The 18,303-nt window shown below is 48.4% G+C and overlaps 1 protein-coding gene across 1 annotated transcript in view; it reads left to right on the top strand.

The window, feature by feature from the left end:
• Tbc1d2b (TBC1 domain family member 2B) overlaps positions 1-18,303 on the top strand; it is a 69,014-nt gene that overhangs the window by 11,649 nt on the left and 39,062 nt on the right. Inside the window, exon 2 of the mRNA XM_032917194.1 lies at positions 10,176-10,329. Coding sequence (XP_032773085.1) covers positions 10,176-10,329 — 154 coding nt within the window. The remainder of the gene's footprint in view (positions 1-10,175; positions 10,330-18,303) is intronic.

The following is an 18,303-nucleotide window of genomic DNA, read 5'->3' as shown; positions in this document are numbered from 1 at the left end:
AACCGCGTGGGTGGAAACCAGTGAAGCATGAGCCCTTTACTCTTCGGTTAGCAGCCTGTGGTTTGTAGCTGCAATCTTCTTTGCATGCTGGGTTTCTATGCTCTGGGAGGAGGGCTGTCCTGCAGGCCCCTGGCTGAAGCCACAGGAGTTCTTACTTGTCTTGGCCCTCGCTGACTTTGCAGCGGCAGAGCCACTGGAATCTAACTCTCTGGTCACTTGGAAGCTTCCCGTGTTCCCTTTCTCTGGAACTGAAAGCATTTGACAGGCTTCGCCATTTCCTGAGAGGAAGAGCAGGCCCAGGGAGTGGCCTTGGCCCATGCTTGCATCCTGATGAACATTGCCTGTGTGGGCAGCCCGATGTGGTTCGGCCAGCCCCTTGCAAGCTGGCCACGTCTGCTACACCCATGCCTTCATACTTTCTGTCTCTTTTCTGATTGTCTAGTGGACTTTCTTCTGAGTCCATTACCAGCACTTGCCCCGTCCCCCCACAGCAGGGTCCCAGCACAGCCCAGGCTGGCCTGAAACTCACCAGGCAGCCCATGTTGGCCTTAGCCTCTCAGCAGGTGAATGTTGGAATTACAGGTGTGAGTCACTGTACCTGGTCACCATCTACTATGGTGTTAAGTTAAAGGTCCTTTAAGAAACTGCTTTTCTCTTCAATATTTTTTTTTTTTAATTTGGCATGTCTCACAGATTGACTTGCCATTCCTTCATGGGACCATTACTAATGTTCTCCATTGGCCCATATGTGTGGCCCATGCTAGCACAAGCACTTGCTTTGGGTGCTAGAGAGGGCAGCACTCTCCAGCGGGGCACCCAGCAGAGTAAGTCAGAAGCACGGAAAGCATCCAGCCTTCAAGAAGGGAGTTGGGCTGGAGTTCAAGTGGTTATTTTCATAAGATATCTGAAAATGCTAATTTTTGTGAGCGATTTAAAGACTTAACAAATGAGACTTTCTTGTTTTCCCTAGAAGTGTGGAGTTTGTAAAATTGCATCTTGTCTTCTGAGGAGCAGGAGTGGCCCAACATTAGCTGCCTTGGCCTCTCGCTTGGGTTCAAACAGACAATTTCAAAAGCCTTCCAAGGGAAACAGTATTTTTCCATTACTCTGGAGCAGGATGCCTTGAGATTGTTTCTAGGCTCATGTGTGATTTTGAAGCACCCGAAAGAAAACCTTGGAAGCTAAAGTTTGTTAGATTTGGGGTGTTGTCTGCCGTCTACCCTAACTTTGTTCTGCATTATCAGGCTTGCAATCTTTATTGCTTATGGGGAAAGCTCCTTGGACATTCCTTAGAAATTAGTATGCCCTTTCTTAAGTTAGCAGCTCTTACAGCCCTTAAGAACCCTAATCCCTCCCCCTCCCCTTCTTTATGGGTTTTCCCCCCCCCCCCCCAAAAAAAAAAAAAAAAAAAAAAAAAACTGTGGTAAAACCTTTCATGTGATTTGTGCAGCTTCCTAGGATGCAGACTTAACCCATCTGTGTGTGTTCTTCTGCCTTACTGTCGACTCTGCTGTTACAGCTTACAAAGGACCTGGTCCCTGAGGAGGAAGCCAGAGTGCAGTCTCTAAGGCAGATCCGAAGCCATAGTCACAAATGGCTCACTGGAGAAATGAAAGATTGGCTCTGCAGAGGCCGAGGGACGTTGAGGTCGTTAGGTGGGAGGTGGCGTAGTGGAAGCAGAACTGGCCTGCTCATCCACTGTGTAGGAGGGCTGTGGTCCTGTGGAGGTGGGCAGTGTAGGCCCTGTCCCCGGCCAGCTCAGTTGGCCTTTGAAAACATCCAAGGGTTTTAGACATAGAGAGGGTTTGGAAAGGGAAAACTAGGAACAGCCATCCAGTTGGAGGGCCTGCCGCAGAGGCCTAGATAGTTTGAGAGCTTGGTCAGGGCACCTGCAGACCTGGTGGGCCTGCTCTGTATGGAGGCTGTTGCTGTCTTTTGTACATCTGTTTAAATGTGGTCTAAGGACTGCTTGCTGCTTTTCGTTTCTTTTTATCTTGGTTTTAAACATTTGTTTACTTCGTATGTATGAGAGGTTGTTTTTTTGTTTTTTGCCCACTTGTGTATCTGTACACCACACACCTGCCTGGTACCCTCAGATGTCAGAACGCAGTGCTGAGTTCCCTGGAACTAGAAATATGAATGGTTGTGTGCTGCCTGTGGTTGCTGGGAATTGAACCCATGTCCTCTACAAGAACAACAAGTGCTCTTAGCCACAGCCCTGCTGCTTTCTGTTTTTAAACCATGTGGAACTGTGGTTGCAAGCATCCAGTGAAAGCACCCTATGGACTGACGCACTTGCTCTCTCAGCCTCAGGATACCATGCCTGTGCTCCAGAACTGAGGCCCAGTGCTTGAATGAGTGTGTGACCTCTGGTGCACCCCTAAAACCAGCACCGCCATAGGGTTTTAAACTAAACTTCAGTGCTGTTCAAGGTCACCAGCCTTTCAGCATTTGAGAAATGCCAGAGAGGAACTTCTGTTTCCTGCTCAAGTACAGAGAGTTTGTCTTAGGCAGACTCTCATCCTCCTCCAGAGTGGGGCATGCGTGCAGACTCTGAGTTTGAGATTGGCGGACACTGGCTGTGGGAGCTGGGAAAGCACAGTGCCCAGGTGAGTGTAGCTCCTGTCACGTCAGAACATCACCCAGGATCCTAGTGTGAGCCCCATTCATCAGGGAGGCATCAGGGCTTGGGTAAATGAGCCTCGCCCAGCTCTCAGGCAGGGATATGGTGATGCTTAAGCTCCATGGATAGGCAGGTCGGTGGCGCAGTTTGGGGAGATTGTTGTGAGGGTTAGATGACTGTGTACAGCAAAATCTCAGTGCCTGGCAATTGTTTTATTAACAGTGTTACATTACTAACATGCAAATGGAGATGGCTGGAAAGCCTGTACTTCATTACGGTTTGGTTTTCTTAAAGGAAATTGGTGTACGTATTTGTAGAAAAATGTTCAGAAAGACGAACACCAAAGTTTTGGGAGGGACCATTTCTGGTGATGTGGTTGTGGTCACTTTATTTTCTTCTTTGTTTTCCAAATTCATAACAGGAAAGTGTGTGTGTGTGTGTGTGTGTGTGTGTGTGTGTGTGTGTGTGTGTGTGTGTGTGTGTGTGTGTGTGTGTGGTGTGTGTGTGTGTGTGTGTGTGTTGTGTGTGTGGTGGTGTGGGTGGTGTGTGTTTGTGTGTGGGGGTTGTTGTGGGTGTGTGTGGTTTGGGTGTGTTTGTGTGTGGGGGGGGGGCGTGGGTGTGTGTGGGTTGGGGTTTGTGTGTGTTGTGTGTGGGTTGTGTGTGTGTGTGTGTGTGTGTGTGTGTGTGTGTGTGTGTGTGTGTGTGTTGTGTGTGTGTGTGTGGGTGTGTGGTGGTGTGTGTTTGTGTGTGTGTGTTTGTGTGTGTGTGTGTGTGTTTGTTTGTGTTGTGTGTGTGTGTTGTGTGTGTGTGTGTGTGTGTGTGTGTGTTGTGTGTGTGTGTGTGTGTGTGTGTGTGTGTGTGTGTGTGTTGTGTGTGTGTGTGTTGTGTGTGTTGTGTTGTGTGTGTGTGTTGTGTGTGTGTGTGTGTGTGTGGTGTGTGTGTGTGGGGGTGTGTGTGTGTGTGTGTGTGTGTGTGTGTGTGTGTGTGTGTGTGTGTGTGTGTGTGTGTGTGTGTGTGTGTGTGTGTGTGTGTGGTGTCTGTGGTGTGTGTGTGTGTACTTTATGTGTTGTGGTGTGTGTGAGTGTGTGTGTGTGCGCGCGTGTGTTATTAATCGTTATCACTGCTTTATCAGAAAGCAGCCAGTCTGAAGGGACCGTGTAGATTAGCATGCTAAGAAGATCTGCCTTTCGTCTGACCTCCAACCAGCTGGGCATTTTATGTCGAGTATGTCGTGATGAGTATGTGTCTAGTTGTTTGCTGCTGGGTAGAAGAAAACATTTGCTTCCCAAGTGCCTTAGCAACAGGAATCAATTGGGTCTTCTTGAGATCTGTGTTCCTGAGGCTAACTGCTAGGGTGCAGTGCTGGCTTCTCTGTAATATATGTACCACTGTCCCCTTTTCATCTTTAGGAGGTCTTGGGATCAGTTCCTAGGAATGGGGCCACGGGTCAGAGAATTATTATGGTTTCTAAGTGTATGGACTGAGTTTGAAGGTAGGAGACAGACATGCACCACATGTTCAGGGTGTGTGCATATATGTGCATATTCATACAGAGGCCAGAGGACAATATCAGCTGTTATCCTTGAGCGACCCCCCTTTCTCTTGTGTTTGTTTATTTGTTTTTGAAACAATGTTTCTCCTTGGCCTGAAGTAGCTTAGGTGTCTAACCAGCAAGCCCCTGAGGGAATTACAAACATGTTACTGATGCTGCTACTTTCCCTTTTTCTTTCCTCTCCTCATTTTTATAATAAAGGTTTGGGGATCAAACTCAGGCCTTCATACTTCCAAGGCAAGCACGCCCCCAACCCAGCCCTCCCAATTATAGAGTGTCCATAGGTGAACATTCTCAACCGGGGGAGGACTGGAGTCCCAGACGGAGAACAGCTGAGGTGGGGCAGTCAGAAGCAGAGACTGCTAACAGGTGAAGCCCAGCTCCCTGGCTTTGCTGCTAAGCCCTCAGCCAGGCCCCCAGTGATATGTCCTACTGTGGTGAGAGGTCTGCTGAAAAGGTTTGCATGGTTAGACATAGAAGTCTAAGTCAGGCAAAGGTGCTAGTAAGTGTTATACAATATACATCGTATCTGGACTGTCAGCGTAGAAAATGGCCAGTAAATCCTTTTGTCACTTCTAATTTTTTTATTTTAAAAAAAGGAAATTTCTGCTGAAATCAACAGCCCTTGGGATTAAATGATTTAATGCAGTGTTATTTTGAGCACCGAGGTGAAAGCTGTCTGGGTTGGAAGAAGGGCAGTCCCTGGGGTCCTCGAGGAGGAACAGAAAGCCAGGCCCTGAGTCATCTATGGGAGAGTGGGTTTCTCAATTCGATGCTGTGGCAGCCTGGGCATAAGAACTTGGGGCAGCAGCTGAAGCATCACATGGAACTTCTTAGGCGGCTGTCAAGGACAGTTCCTCCTCAACCCAGAGAGGCATGCCAGGCTCCATTCTCTGATATCATGGCTCCTAGAGGCATTATATGGCTACCATGCCGCAGTTGTACCCACAAAGCCCTCATCCGCCTGACCCTCTCACATCCATGCAACTGTACAGGAGACAATCAGGTGGTTACCCAGGATGTTTGGTTTGGACTGGGACCGCCCAGCTGAATTTGAGAATTTGAGCATTCTTGAGACAGCAACAACAAGAACATTAGAAACCAGACACGTGTTTGCCTCTCATCTGTGTTCAAGGCACCAAATTCTTCGATCCAGTGAGAGCGGCTCGTTTGGCTCGTCTTAGAGAAGATAGAAGAGTAACTAACCCTTCCTTCATCCCTTCTCCCAGCTCCTATATCCATTCTGCTCTTCTTCACATCGTTCCCTGAGCCTGGGAAGGGGTAAGGTCACTGCTGTGCGCTGCAGAAGAGAGTCTTCTCTCACCACAGGCGACAGCAGCCCTGTGGACATAAACAGACATGTGAAGGTTCACATGTGTGAGCATGTGGAGATCGAGATTGAACCGGACCTCCTTTCTTGATCACTCTTGTGTACTGAGGCACAGTAACCTGAGCACACAGATCCCACACAGCCTTGTAACCCAGCTTTCTCTGGGAAGGGGTCCTGTCTCTGTCTTCTGAGTACTGGGATTACAAGCAGCTGCCACACTTTCTACATGGGCTTCACACAGGTTCTGGAGAGTCAAACTCTGGCCCTCTTACTTATGCAGCAAGTGTTTCACCCCTGAACCATCTCCCTGGCCCTGATTTCTAGATTTCTTTTTGAAACTCAAACTCAGTTTTTCACGCCTGATAGACCATCCCTAGGCAGGCAGTCCTTGGCTCTATAAGAAAGCAGACTGAATTTTCAGCAAATGGTGCTGGTTCAACTGGAAGTCAACATGTAGAAGAATGCAGATCGATCCATGCTTATCACCCTGTACAAAGCTTAAGTCCAAGTGGATCAAGGACCTCCACATCAAACCAGACACACTCAAACTAATAGAAGAAAAACTAGGGAAGCATCTGGAACACATGGGCACTGGAAAAAATTTCCTAAACAAAACACCAATGGCTTACGCTCTAAGATCAAAAATCGACAAATGGGATCTCATAAAACTGCAAAGCTTCTGTAAGGCAAAGGACACTGTGGTTAGGACAAAACGGCAACCAACAGATTGGGAAAAGATCTTTACCAATCCTACAACAGATAGAGGCCTTATATCCAAAATATACAAAGAACTCAAGAAGTTAGACCACAGGGAAACAGATAACCCTATTAAACAAAGAATTCACAGCTGAGGAATGCCGAATGGCTGAGAAACACCTAAAGAAATGTTCAACATCTTTAGTCATCAGGGAAATGCAAATCAAAACAACCCTGAGATTTCACCTCACACCAGTGAGAATGGCTAAGATAAAAAACTCAGGTGACAGCAGATGCTGGCGAGGATGTGGAGAAAGAGGAACATTCCTCCATTGTTGGTGGGGTTGCAGACTGGTACAACCATTCTGGAAATCAGTCTGGAGGATCCTCAGAAAATTAGACATTGAACTGCCTGAGGATCCAGCTATACCTCTCTTGGGCATATACCCAAAAGATGCCCCAACATATAAAAAAGACACGTGCTCCACTATGTTCATTGCAGCCTTATTTATAATAGCCAGAAGCTGGAAAGAACCCAGATGCCCTTCAACAGAGGAATGGATACAGAAAATGTGGTACATCTACACAATGGAATATTACTCAGCTATCAAAAACAAATTTGACTTTATGAAATTCAGAGGCAAATGGTTGGAACTGGAAAATATCATCCTGAGTGAGCTAACCCAATCACAGAAAGACATACATGGTATGCACTCATTGATAAGTGGCTATTAGCCCAAATGCTTGAATTACCCTAGATGCCTAGAACAAATGAAACTCAAGACGGATGATCAAAATGTGAATGCTTCACCCCTTCTTTAAAAGGGGAACAAGAATACCCTTGGCAGGAAGAGAGAGGCAAAGATTAAAACAGAGACTGAAGGAACACCCATTCAGAGCCTGCCCCACATGTGGCCCATACATATAGAGCCACCCAATTAGACAAGATGGATGAAGCAAAGAAGTGCAGACCGACAGGAGCCGGATGTAGATCGCTCCTGAGAGACACAGCCAGAATACAGCAAATACAGAGGCGAATGCCAGCAGCAAACCACTGAACTGAGAATAGGACCCCCGTTGAAGGAATCAGAGAAAGAACTGGAAGAGCTTGAAGGGGCTTGAGACCCCATATGTACAACAATGCCAAGCAACCAGAGCTTCCAGGGACTAAGCCACTACCTAAAGACTATACATGGACTGACCCTGGACTCTGACCTCATAGGTAGCAATGAATATCCTAGTAAGAGCACCAGTGGAAGGGGAAGCCCTGGGTCCTGCTAAGACTGAACCCCCAGTGAACTAGACTGTTGGGGGGAGGGCGGCAATGGGGGAGGGTGGGGAAGGAACACCCATAAGGAAGGGGAGGGGAGGGGGGATGTTTGCCCGAAACCGGAAAGGAATAACACTCGAAATGTATATAAGAAATACTCAAGTTAATAAAAAAAAAAAAAAAAAAAGCAGGCTGAGCAAGCCATGGGGAGCAGGCTTGTAAGTAGCGTCCTCCTGGGGCCTCTGCTTCGTCCCTGCCTCCAGGTTCCTGCCCTGACTTTCCTCCATGATGGACTGTGATCAGCACTTGTGAGCTGAAGTCAGAGTCTCCCATGTTGCCTTGGTCTAAGACACTGTATTCAGAAGCTTTCAAGCCTTCGGTGGTCAGTCCTAACCCCAAGGCTGCATGTGTAGGGCTCCTCTTCAGAGCCGTTACCTCACCTGCCCTTCCTCCTGGCGCCCACTAGTGGGCCGGACTCCAGTTCCCAGGGGCTGACAGGTGCTCAGCGAAAGTTGTGGAATGAGTGAGCGGAAAGAATGCTTGGCTGATAGTGGGAAGAACTGCCCCTAAATGTCACAGATCCTAAAATACATGGTTTTCTTTACCTCGGTCAGGAGTGCAAAGGAGCCCAGGCTAGAGTCAGAGTGCCTGGAGGTTCTCCTAGAGAGTGGCCCCTTGGCCTCTAGGCCTGTTACCTGCTGTCAGACGTGCATGACCGGGGAAGCACTGTGTCTGCCATCTGTACTCCACGTGCCAGCATTGACAAAGTTCCCACCGTTCGCATTTTTCTTTTGCATGGGGTGGCCGGCTGTGTGACCAACACTGTCTTATTTGGAGCTTTGCTCATCATTTGGTTCCCTTGTATCTGGGTTGATTGTATGTGCGCATGCATGTGTGTGATGTGTGTGGTATGTGCACACTTCTGGTGTTTGTGGGCTCCCGGGCTTGTGCATTACTGCAGGGGGACACTAAATGTCCTGCTCTACCACGTGCTGCATTATTCACTTAAGAAGATAGGTCTCTTACTAACTAGACCGGTAGCCAGCAAGCCCTCCTGATTATCCCGCCCCCACCCTCACGGGGCTGGGGCTACAGGCAGTCGTAAGTGACAATGCCTGTCTTTTCACATGAGATCGGGTTGTCATGTTAATGCAACAAGAACTCTTGCCACTGAACCGTCCCCTCAGCCCTTGGTTGCTTTCGTTTTTAAATGTACTTACGTTACGGAGTGAAATTCATTCTCTAGGCGGGTCTGTGGGCTTGGACCCATGTGTAGAATCATGACGACCACAGTGGCTGTGATACAGGATAGTTCCATGATCCCTCTTTCTCTGCGTTTGCCCCTGGTTGTCAGTTCCTCTTTCACCCTCAAGCCTGGAAACCCCACATTGTGCTGTCCTTGTGTGTTAGTCACTTTTGGTTGTTTGAAGATTGTACGATGTGACCTTTGTGACCCGGCCTCCTTCACTGAGCACTATGCACTGACAGTCATGTGTTCTGTGAATCCGTACTCCACTCCTTTCGCTGTGCAGATTGCCAGGGTGTTTACCCGCCCACCAGATGGTGTGTATCTTGGGTTGGTGGCAGTTTTTGGCAGCTGGGAACAAAGCCTCTATGAATGTTCGCATATGAGCTTTCTTGTGCACAGTTTTCATTCCTCTTGGGCATGTGTGAGAAGGGAGGCTTTGCTGATATTTGATGGTTGTACATTTAGCTTCATATAGAACTGCCAAGCTGTTCTTAAAGTAGCTGGATCACTGTGTGTGTCCACTACAGTTTATGAAAGTGGTCGTTGCTTTAAACCTTTGCTGATACTCAGTGCTTCAAATGAAATATTAACCATTCTGAGCTGAGTCCAGTGGACATACATGTAATCTCAGGATTTAGAAGGCTGGGACAGTATGGTCATAGTAAGTTCAATACCAACCTGGGCTACATGGAAAACCCTGTCGCAAAAACCATGTAAGTGACTAGCACCGATCTAATCTTTCCACTCCCTCTTCAACATAGGATGCTGTCTGAGCCAGAGGGTGACACAGATGTCCAGTTTAGGGCTGATAACTCTTCCATCATTAATTCTTGGTATTCTGACCAGTTATGCTCCCTCACTAACTGCCACCCACAGCTGTGGGAAGGTTCTCTGACCAAACTGAGAACAGCACTATCTGCAGATATGCATATGAGTGTTTGGAAGGCAGTTTAACACATGTGCATTTAGCAAAACAATAGTAGTAGGTTCCTTTCTGGGGCCTATGAGTGCCTCGGCCAGGGGCTCTTGACTAGGTTTACAGTACTAGGCGTGGGTTTCCCTAACCCCGTGGAGCAGGCCTCAAATCCTAACAAAAAATAGGTGGCTAACTATACCAGCATTGCACCAGCCAGAATATTGTGCCTTAACGTGGTGTTGTACCAGTAGGGTTCACATCTGGACAACACTGGTGATGGCTTTTCTCCCCAGCAGACTGGCTCAGCAGAATAAAGTTTAGATAGCAGGAAGAATGCTTCAGCTCTGTTCCACTTCATTTCTTTGTTCTGTATCTGAAGTACACGGCTGGTTTCTCAGCAGGAGAGTCTTACAATTGTGTTCTCCTGGGCCACCAAGCTGCTCTCTCCTTAATGCTGCTCTCCCCATGTACAGTTTATGCATGGAGGTTTTTAGCTCTTACTGTTATGGTGGTTCTAACACGGTTTTCCCTCCTCCTAGGCTCCTAATCGGGAGCTCATGACTTACTGGCTACAGGAGCTTCAGCAGAAAAGATGGGAATACTGCAACAGCCTTGACATGGTCAAGTGGGACAGCAGGACGTCCCCAACGCCAGGGGACTTCCCCAAGGGCCTTGTGGCCCGAGATAACACAGGTAAGGCACAGGTGGAGGGTGCCATATCTATTCCTTCTGGGTAGCCATTTGACACAGCGACTCAAGTCGGCAGTGAGTGAAAATGAATTCAGAATGAAAATAATGACAGTCTGTAGTCCACAGTGCCAAGAGCTCAGGGACAGAGCTGCTTCCAAGCTAATACTAAGTGGCCTGGGTGCAGTCAGGCAAGGCTGTGAGGGCTATGAGGTTAGCCCACTTTCTGCCAAAATTAAAGATGAGGCACGCTCACCTCTGCTATGCATTCGTGCTCGGGCCAACTTCCTGAAGGCTTGCATCTTGGATGTGCCAGGAGAAGAATCTCACAGCATCCCACTGGTTATCCTCTAGTACTCTTAGGAAGGCTGAACAGCCAAGCCCTGTTTCTGGTTTACTGCACGTCCATGGCCATGTTTTAGTCCTAGTAAGTCCCAACCTTTTACACCCAAGAGAATTCGCTTTTGTACTGGAAAAGCAGACTTTAAACCCCAAGATCTTCTCATGATTGCTGATCTTATTGAACCCTCTAGAAAGAATGAGTCAGTTATGTGTAAACCATCTTTCTGACCTACCTCTCCCCCCTCCAAAGGAAGGTGAGACTGGTTTTTTGTGTCTCCTTCCTGATAGCTTGTTAAAACAAGCCTGAAGCTCCTAAGCCCTGAAATGAACTCTAAAATGACCAGGGCATTTTATGAGCAATTTAAAAATTACTGTAAAATTATATTTGAGAGATGGCTCAGTGGTTAAGAGTACTAACTACTCTTTCAGAGGTCCCAAGTTCAATTCCCAGCAACCACATGGTGTCTCACAACCATGGGATCTGATGCCTCTTCAAGTGTGTCTGAAGACAGCAACAGTGTACTCAGTAAAATAAATAAATATTTTTTAAAAACTATATTTGCATGTGCGCAGTGCATGCATGCTTGTGCCCATGTGTGTATGCCCTGTATGTGTTACAGTGAGCATGTGGGGGTTGGAGAACAACTTTGAGGTGTCACTTTTCTCTTTCTACCCTATGGGTCCTGAAGATGTCATCAGCCTCGGCAACAAGGACATTTGCCCACTGAGATGTCTTGCCAGCCTGGTATTAGCATTCTTAGCTACATTTGTTTGAGATAGCATCTCACTATGCAGCCTTGGTTAGCCTAGAACTCACTATGTAGACCAAGCTGACCTTAAACTCATAGAGCTCCACCTACCGCTGCCTCTGTGTGCTGGGGTTAAAGCTGTGTGACACCATGCCTGGCCTATGCTAACCTACAAAGGAGTGCACATTAAAATCGAAACCAGTACAAGGTTTGTTCTAGCACTTCTGTGAGGAGCTGTGGTCTACACTCCATAGAGCGTGTGGGACCCTCTGCTCAAGAGCAAGGGCAGTGCTGTCTGAGCTCTGAGTACACGGCTGCTGCTTTCTTCTGGAATCACTTACCATTGCCAGCCTTGCTCTCCTGGTTATATGTGGGGTTTTCGTTGGTGGTGGTGGTGATGGTGGTTTTGTTTTTGTTTGGTTTGGTTTTAGCAGACTGTCTATCTAGTCAGTGAGAAGATAACTGCATATGCTTGTATGTGTGAATGTTTTTCTATGAGTCCTTATCATGGAGTCAGCATTCTGATTCTTCTGAGAGTGGAAGGGAAGCCTTTATATTCCGGTGCATGTGGCTTCTGTTATCTGAGGCTTAGTTTGGTTTGGGTTTATTTACTAATTAATTTTTCTTTTCATTGTTCTAGGCTAGTCTTGAACTGGGTGCTGGGATGGTCTATGGGGTGCTGGGATGGTCTGTGGGGTGCTGGGATGGTCTATGGGGTGCTGGGATGGTCTATGGGGTGCTGAGATGGTTTATGGGGTGCTGGGATGGTATATGGGGTGCTGGGATGGTCTATGGGGTACTGGGATGGTATATGGGGTGCTGGGATGGTCTATGGGGTGCTGAGATGGTCTATGGGGTGCTGGGATGGTCTGTGGGGTGCTGGGATGGTCTATGGGGTACTGGGATGGTATATGGGGTGCTGGGATGGTCTGTGGGGTGCTGGGATGGTCTATGGGGTGCTGAGATGGTTTATGGGGTGCTGGGATGGTCTATGGGGTGCTGGGATGGTCTGTGGGGTGCTGGGATGGTCTGTGGGGTGCTGGGATGGTCTATGGTACTGGGATGGTCTGTGGGGTGCTGGGATGGTCTGTGGGGTGCTGGGATGGTCTATGGGGTGCTGGGATGGTCTGTGGGGTGCTGGGATGGTCTATGGGGTGCTGAGATGGTTTATGGGGTGCTGGGGTATAGTAGGCAAACGCTCCAGCAGCTGAGCTGTGACTTTTTTTTTAACTTGTTTTATTGGTTTTTGAGACAGAGTCTTATGTAGTCCAGGCCAGCTTCAAACTCACTTTGTAGCTGAGGAAATCCTTGAATTTTTAATCCTCCTGCCTCTGCTCCCAGACCATAGACTGAGGTATCCAGAAGGCACCATTAGCATTCGTTCAGTGACAAGAAGTTCTACTCAAGGTCACTCAGAACACAGGGAAGAAGCCGTAGGGCCTGGCCAGCCTCGGTGCTAATGGCTTTAAGATCCACTTGCCTTCACTGTGAGGATACAGATCACTCCTCCCAGCAAGGACTCTGGGTGTGCTGCTGAAAGGAGGGCAAAGAGGTAGCATGTGGTCTTGGAGTCCCTCTGTAATGTCTGTCCTGCCTCCTTACAAACCAGAGGTTAGGCGAGGAGCCAGAGGCGTCATCTTCCCTTTCTCTGGTTTGGGGATTCCAGCTGTGGGAGCTTCAGGTTTGTGCCATGCTGTTTGCCTATTCAGCAAGTGCCTGAGGTTGTCCCCAGTTTCTCCCCTCAAGTGTTCCTGTCAGCCAGAATGTTTGTGCAGAGAAAAGCAAGAAGTGTCAGGGGAAATGCAGGGCAGCGTAGGCCCTTGCATGGGCTGAGCTCAGCGTTGGCCTTGTTGGGGACCTCTCTAAGGACACCATGGTCAGGGCCAGCCAAGCCAATCCTAGAATGAACTAGGAGAACCTGCTGGCTGGCCTTAAAATTGGAGACTTTTATCTAAAGCCAGAAAGTGAAAAATTCTAAAGTAAAACGTCAAGAAAACTGGGGGTGGAGATGGCTCAGAAATGAAGAATGCTTGTTGCTCTTTCAGAGGACCTCAGTGTGGTTCCCAGCACCCAAGGATCACAACTGCCTGTAATCCAGTTCCGTGAGATCCATGCTCACTTCTGGTCTCTGGGAGCAGCAGTGTACACATAGCAGATACACAGTGGATACACACACATAAATTTTGTTAAAGAGAGGACTGCATTTCAGACCCTTTCATTTCATCCTCAGTGGGGAAAAATTGGTTAAAAGATAACTTTTGTGGTTCTGTAGCCATGTCCTGTAATTTTCTGTAGTTGTGCTGTGGTTACCGGCCCACTTTGGCCTAACTTGGCTCAGTCTAGCTTGACTGAAAGAGGACCGTTTTTTCATAGCACTGGTTTGCATGAAAATAAGACGTGTCCTGCTGCCTCCTAGGCACCTATCACCTCTCCCAGCCGAACCTTTGTAGCCTGAGTGTCCACCCATTCATGACCCTCCAGGCACCTGAAGTCAGTGTGGAGAAAGAAAGAGACAGACAGGTGCATGGAAAGCCAAGTGCTTACCGGAAGGCGAATCCGTCTGGAGGCTGTGGGCCGGGCTCAGAGTCGTGACTCTGGTATTACTGGTCATTGGCTCTGAGCAGGTCACCTATCCAGTACTACAAGAGTGCACGCTGTGCCATGAAAACCAAGTGTGCCCACCCTCCACATCACAAGGATCAAAAGGGAAAGCCCGTTGCTAAGGGTAGAGATCACACACACACACACAGACACACACGCACACACACACACACACACACACACACTTTCCTGACAGTGTGATTTTGAACAGGTGAGGATTATATGTCACTACATTTGATAGGAAGCTGGATTAACAAGAACATTCTTTTTCTCACTCACGGGAAGTTCAAATCTGGAGCACTGACTTTCTCAGCCACTTCCATTGTCCCATTCTTAGGACTAGCTTCTGATCACACTCACTGTCTCTGGCGTGACCCTCATGTCACAAGAGGATGCTTTCACAGACACCTTCAGCTTCTCGTTAGCAGTGACGCTCACGTGGCAATTCCTTATGCCACAGCAGATACCCGGGAGGTAATCTGGGGAGCTGAGCACATGGCTGTGAAATCTTACTCTTGTGAAGCCGGGATGAGTAGCTGCTAGGGGACAGTCACTGTCACAACTGCCATGTGTCTGTATGTCATACCTTCAGAGTAAGACACTGGTACCTGTGTGGTTTTTCGGTCAGGCATTAGAGCGTGAGGTGACTCCGTGTCTCTTTATGTGTTCCGTCCGTTATCCCTTCACAGCCTGGCTTCTGAGGTGCCTCAAACCTCATTTCCCCATTGTCTGCTGGATTTGGTTGGGTAGGGTCCCACCTTCAGATTATGACTTTGGAAAGATACAAATCGACTGCCGACATATAGACCTCCGTATCCACTAAGAAACAAGGGTGTGCCCGCAGGTTTTCATAGAATTTGAGAATCCACACACTGAAAATGGACCAAGGTGGATGTCCAGTCCACTTGTTTACTTCATTCTCCACAAGACCTTTAGAGAAAGAGCAGAGATAGTAAGGGCTTTCTGTTGGTGAGGCTTCCTGAGAGTCAGGCAAGTGAAGGTGGTCATCACCCTGTCCTCTGCTTCCTGCTGCGTGGGATAGTCCAGGGGCAGGAGATGCTTTACCTCAAGCTCGAGTGGTAGTGGGCTGATTGTCTGTATGTGGATGGTATTTCTTAAGAAAGCGGTATTGTGAAAACAGCTGGCGGTGACCACACATTTCCTCTGCAGAAGCACATCACCTCCTATAACTGTCACACCTTCTGCAGTTCCGTGCGAGCACGAGGATTCAGTAGCATAGGCAGAGGTCCCTCTAGGCCAGTGGTCCTCACCCTTCCTAATGGCACGACCCTTTACTACAGTTCCGTGTGTTGTGGTGACCCAGCCCTAAAGTTATTTTTCTTAGCTATTTTATAACTGTGATTTGCTGCTAGTCTAAATCATAATATAAATATCTAATATACAGGGTCTCTGATATGCAGCCCCTATGAAAGGGTCAATCGACATCACCCCCTCACCCCCCTACTCCATCCCCCCACCCCACCCACCCCACCACCCTCCGCCCCCCCTGCCAAAGTGGTTTCAACCCACAGGTCAAGAACCACTTCCCTAGGCCTTTGGGCTGCCTGGAGGCTTGTGGTGGCGCACAGAGCTGGCTGTAGCAGCACAGTCACCTGTCACTCTTTGATGCCACAGTTCTGTGCAGTGATCACACTTGTGTGTCTGTGTTACCGTTTGTGAAATGCTACGATACTGTGCAGTATTTTACATAATGCACTGTGGTAGTCAGCAGCGTTGACTCTGAGAGGCTTGTATCACCGTGACTCACCACATCTTAGCATCCTCTTTAGGAAACAAGATGTTCTCAGAATCAGGTTCTGTGGACATCAGGCTGTAGGAGAGAGGACATAACAGAGATGTGTGCAGGAGCCTCTGAGAGGAAACTGCCCAGAACTGGCCAAGGTTTGGCCCACGGAGGCATCCTGCATCTGTACAGGTGAAAGCAGGGGCTGCTGTAACTATGGATGGCAGCTGGGGCTGAGACTGCAGAAGAGCAGGGAGGAATGGGAGAGAGGAGAGAGATGAGTCTGATGTACCTCTGCTAACTCACGTAACTTACCAGGAAGTGGCAGGAAGAGGAAAGTCAGGAGGAGTCATGAGTGTGGACCCATTGAGAACTGTGGAGGCCTTGGCTACCTCCTTCATCATTTCCTCAACCCACAGGAAGCCATCCTTGCCTCATAGCAATCCCTACAGTTAGCCATTCAGCCAGCCATGCTCCTGTTTGAGGTGAGCTTTTCTGCAGTGAGGTGTTAGTTATGCTATTAGCGAATCAGGTCTCAGGCTGTCATTGCTGGAGACCATGGACAAATTTAGGTACATACGCTGGTCCACCCTAGGGGCTCTCTGTGGAAACTATAGCCTCATGAAGATAGCCCAGTTCCTTCTGACCACTCACTCCTTCACAATCTAGATTGAAACTAGATTGAGGTAAAAAGCCTTTTGGAGGCTGGGACTGTGGCTCTGTGGCAGAGTACTAGCCTAGCAAGCACAGGAGCCTAATCCTCATGCAGCATATCTGATCCTCCCCCACCACTATGCTGACACCAGTTCCTTGCTCTCCAGCACTGGAGTGGGGCGAGTGGCCATCACCCAGTGACCTAACCTTGGGATTTTCCTGGAACATACACACACTTTGCTGCATGCAGAGGTTTCTGGCAAAACCAACCTGAAACTTCAATAACCATAAAAATATACTCAGGGCAGAGAGATGGTTCAGTGGTTAAGGACGCTTGCTGCTCTTCCAGAGAACCTGAGTTCAATTTCCAGTACCCACATGATGGTTCACGGCCATCTGTAATTTCAGTTCCAAGGGACCTGAACTGAAATTCAGGCATGTACGTAGTAAGCATACATGTGCAGGAACATAGTCAACCATGGATGGATGGATGGATGGATGGATGGATAGATGGATGGATGGATGGATGGATGGATGGATGGATGGATGGATGGAGAGAGAGAGGTGGTGGGGCAAGCAAGTTTTAAAGATCATTCCTACACAAGACCCCAATAGAAATCATCTCTGCTATGTGGTCTCCCATGGTCTCCCTGAAGACCCTTTCTGTCCCACCCCCTCCAGCACCTCTAAAGTCTTTCCTGGGTGCACTGTGGGTTTTTGTGGTGATAGGTAGCTTGCCACATCTGAGAGTGACAACCCCTGCTCTTTCATGGCCTCCTGGCCTCCTGCCAGCCCACACAGGAGAGGGCACTGCACCGACAGACCATAGCAATGGCTCCTGTCAGTCTTGTCTCCTGGCCTGGCTTACAACTGCCTTCCCTTACTCAAGCTGGGTCTGTAAGAGACCAGCCTTCAGGAAGTGTGTGGAGCAGATCTGTCTTTCTCGGAAGTAAAGAGTAGATCTCAGTGCACCTGGCCTGGCCCAAGCATTCTCAGGTGGTGAGCGCTGGCTGTGTTTTGTCTAGCGCTGTCTTCCCTGCTTCCATGAGGCCCTGCCAAGGCAGGTGACACTTATCCCTGGCTCAGGGACTCAGTGTCCTAACGCAGTAGCTACAGACTGGGCTGAATTAGTGGTGTCGGAATTTTTTTACTTTTGCTTATGAGACCCCCTTTTGCTTGTGAAATCTTAAAGGGGACCCCGACATCTCAGTGAAGAGAGCAACCACTGTGCTTTTCTTCCTCTGCAGTCAGCGGCTCTCAGGCTTCTCTTGGAGTCCATAAACCCAGAGCAGGGGTCTGGCTACCAGGACTTCCTGCGTTCTGTGGTGACTAGGAGCTGGCCACATTGACCTTCCTTAAAGAATTCTCCTTCAGGGTAACAGCCCTGTGTCATTGGTGCTATTCCCTCAGCGCCCAGTGCGTAAGAACAGCAGCCCCTCATTCCTGTCACGATCAGGGTACTGTCACAGGGCATTCTTGGAGTCTTTCCCACTGACACGGCACTCAAGTCGGTGAGCTGCCTGCAAAGTGAGAGCCTGTAGGAAGGCATTCCCAAGCAGGACGTCTGTCTCCAGGGATCACTGCTGCTAGGACGTTTGGGCCCTGCTGTCTTCACTAGTCTTCTGTGGAAACCAGTCCTGAGCAGCCCTGTGGTATGCCTGTCCTGTTAGAAATTAATTCTCTTCTTGGCTGTCAGGAGTTAGCAGTTACATTCTAATTGTGTTTTCACACCGATATTGTTAATACTTCATTTAAAAGACATGTAGGTTAAGTTGATTATTATCCAATAACATGAAGTTCTGTTTACAAACATTGCTTATATTCAGAACATTGCCAACTGGGAAAAATACAAAATGTTTGGATTGTTAGAATTGTTGCTTTAAACGTGAT

Source organism: Rattus rattus, chromosome 12 (assembly GCF_011064425.1).
Source record: "Rattus rattus isolate New Zealand chromosome 12, Rrattus_CSIRO_v1, whole genome shotgun sequence".
Lineage (NCBI taxonomy): Eukaryota > Metazoa > Chordata > Mammalia > Rodentia > Muridae > Rattus > Rattus rattus.
The sequence above is the reverse complement of the archived record's forward strand: the minus strand, read 5'-3'. Positions and strand labels throughout refer to the sequence as shown.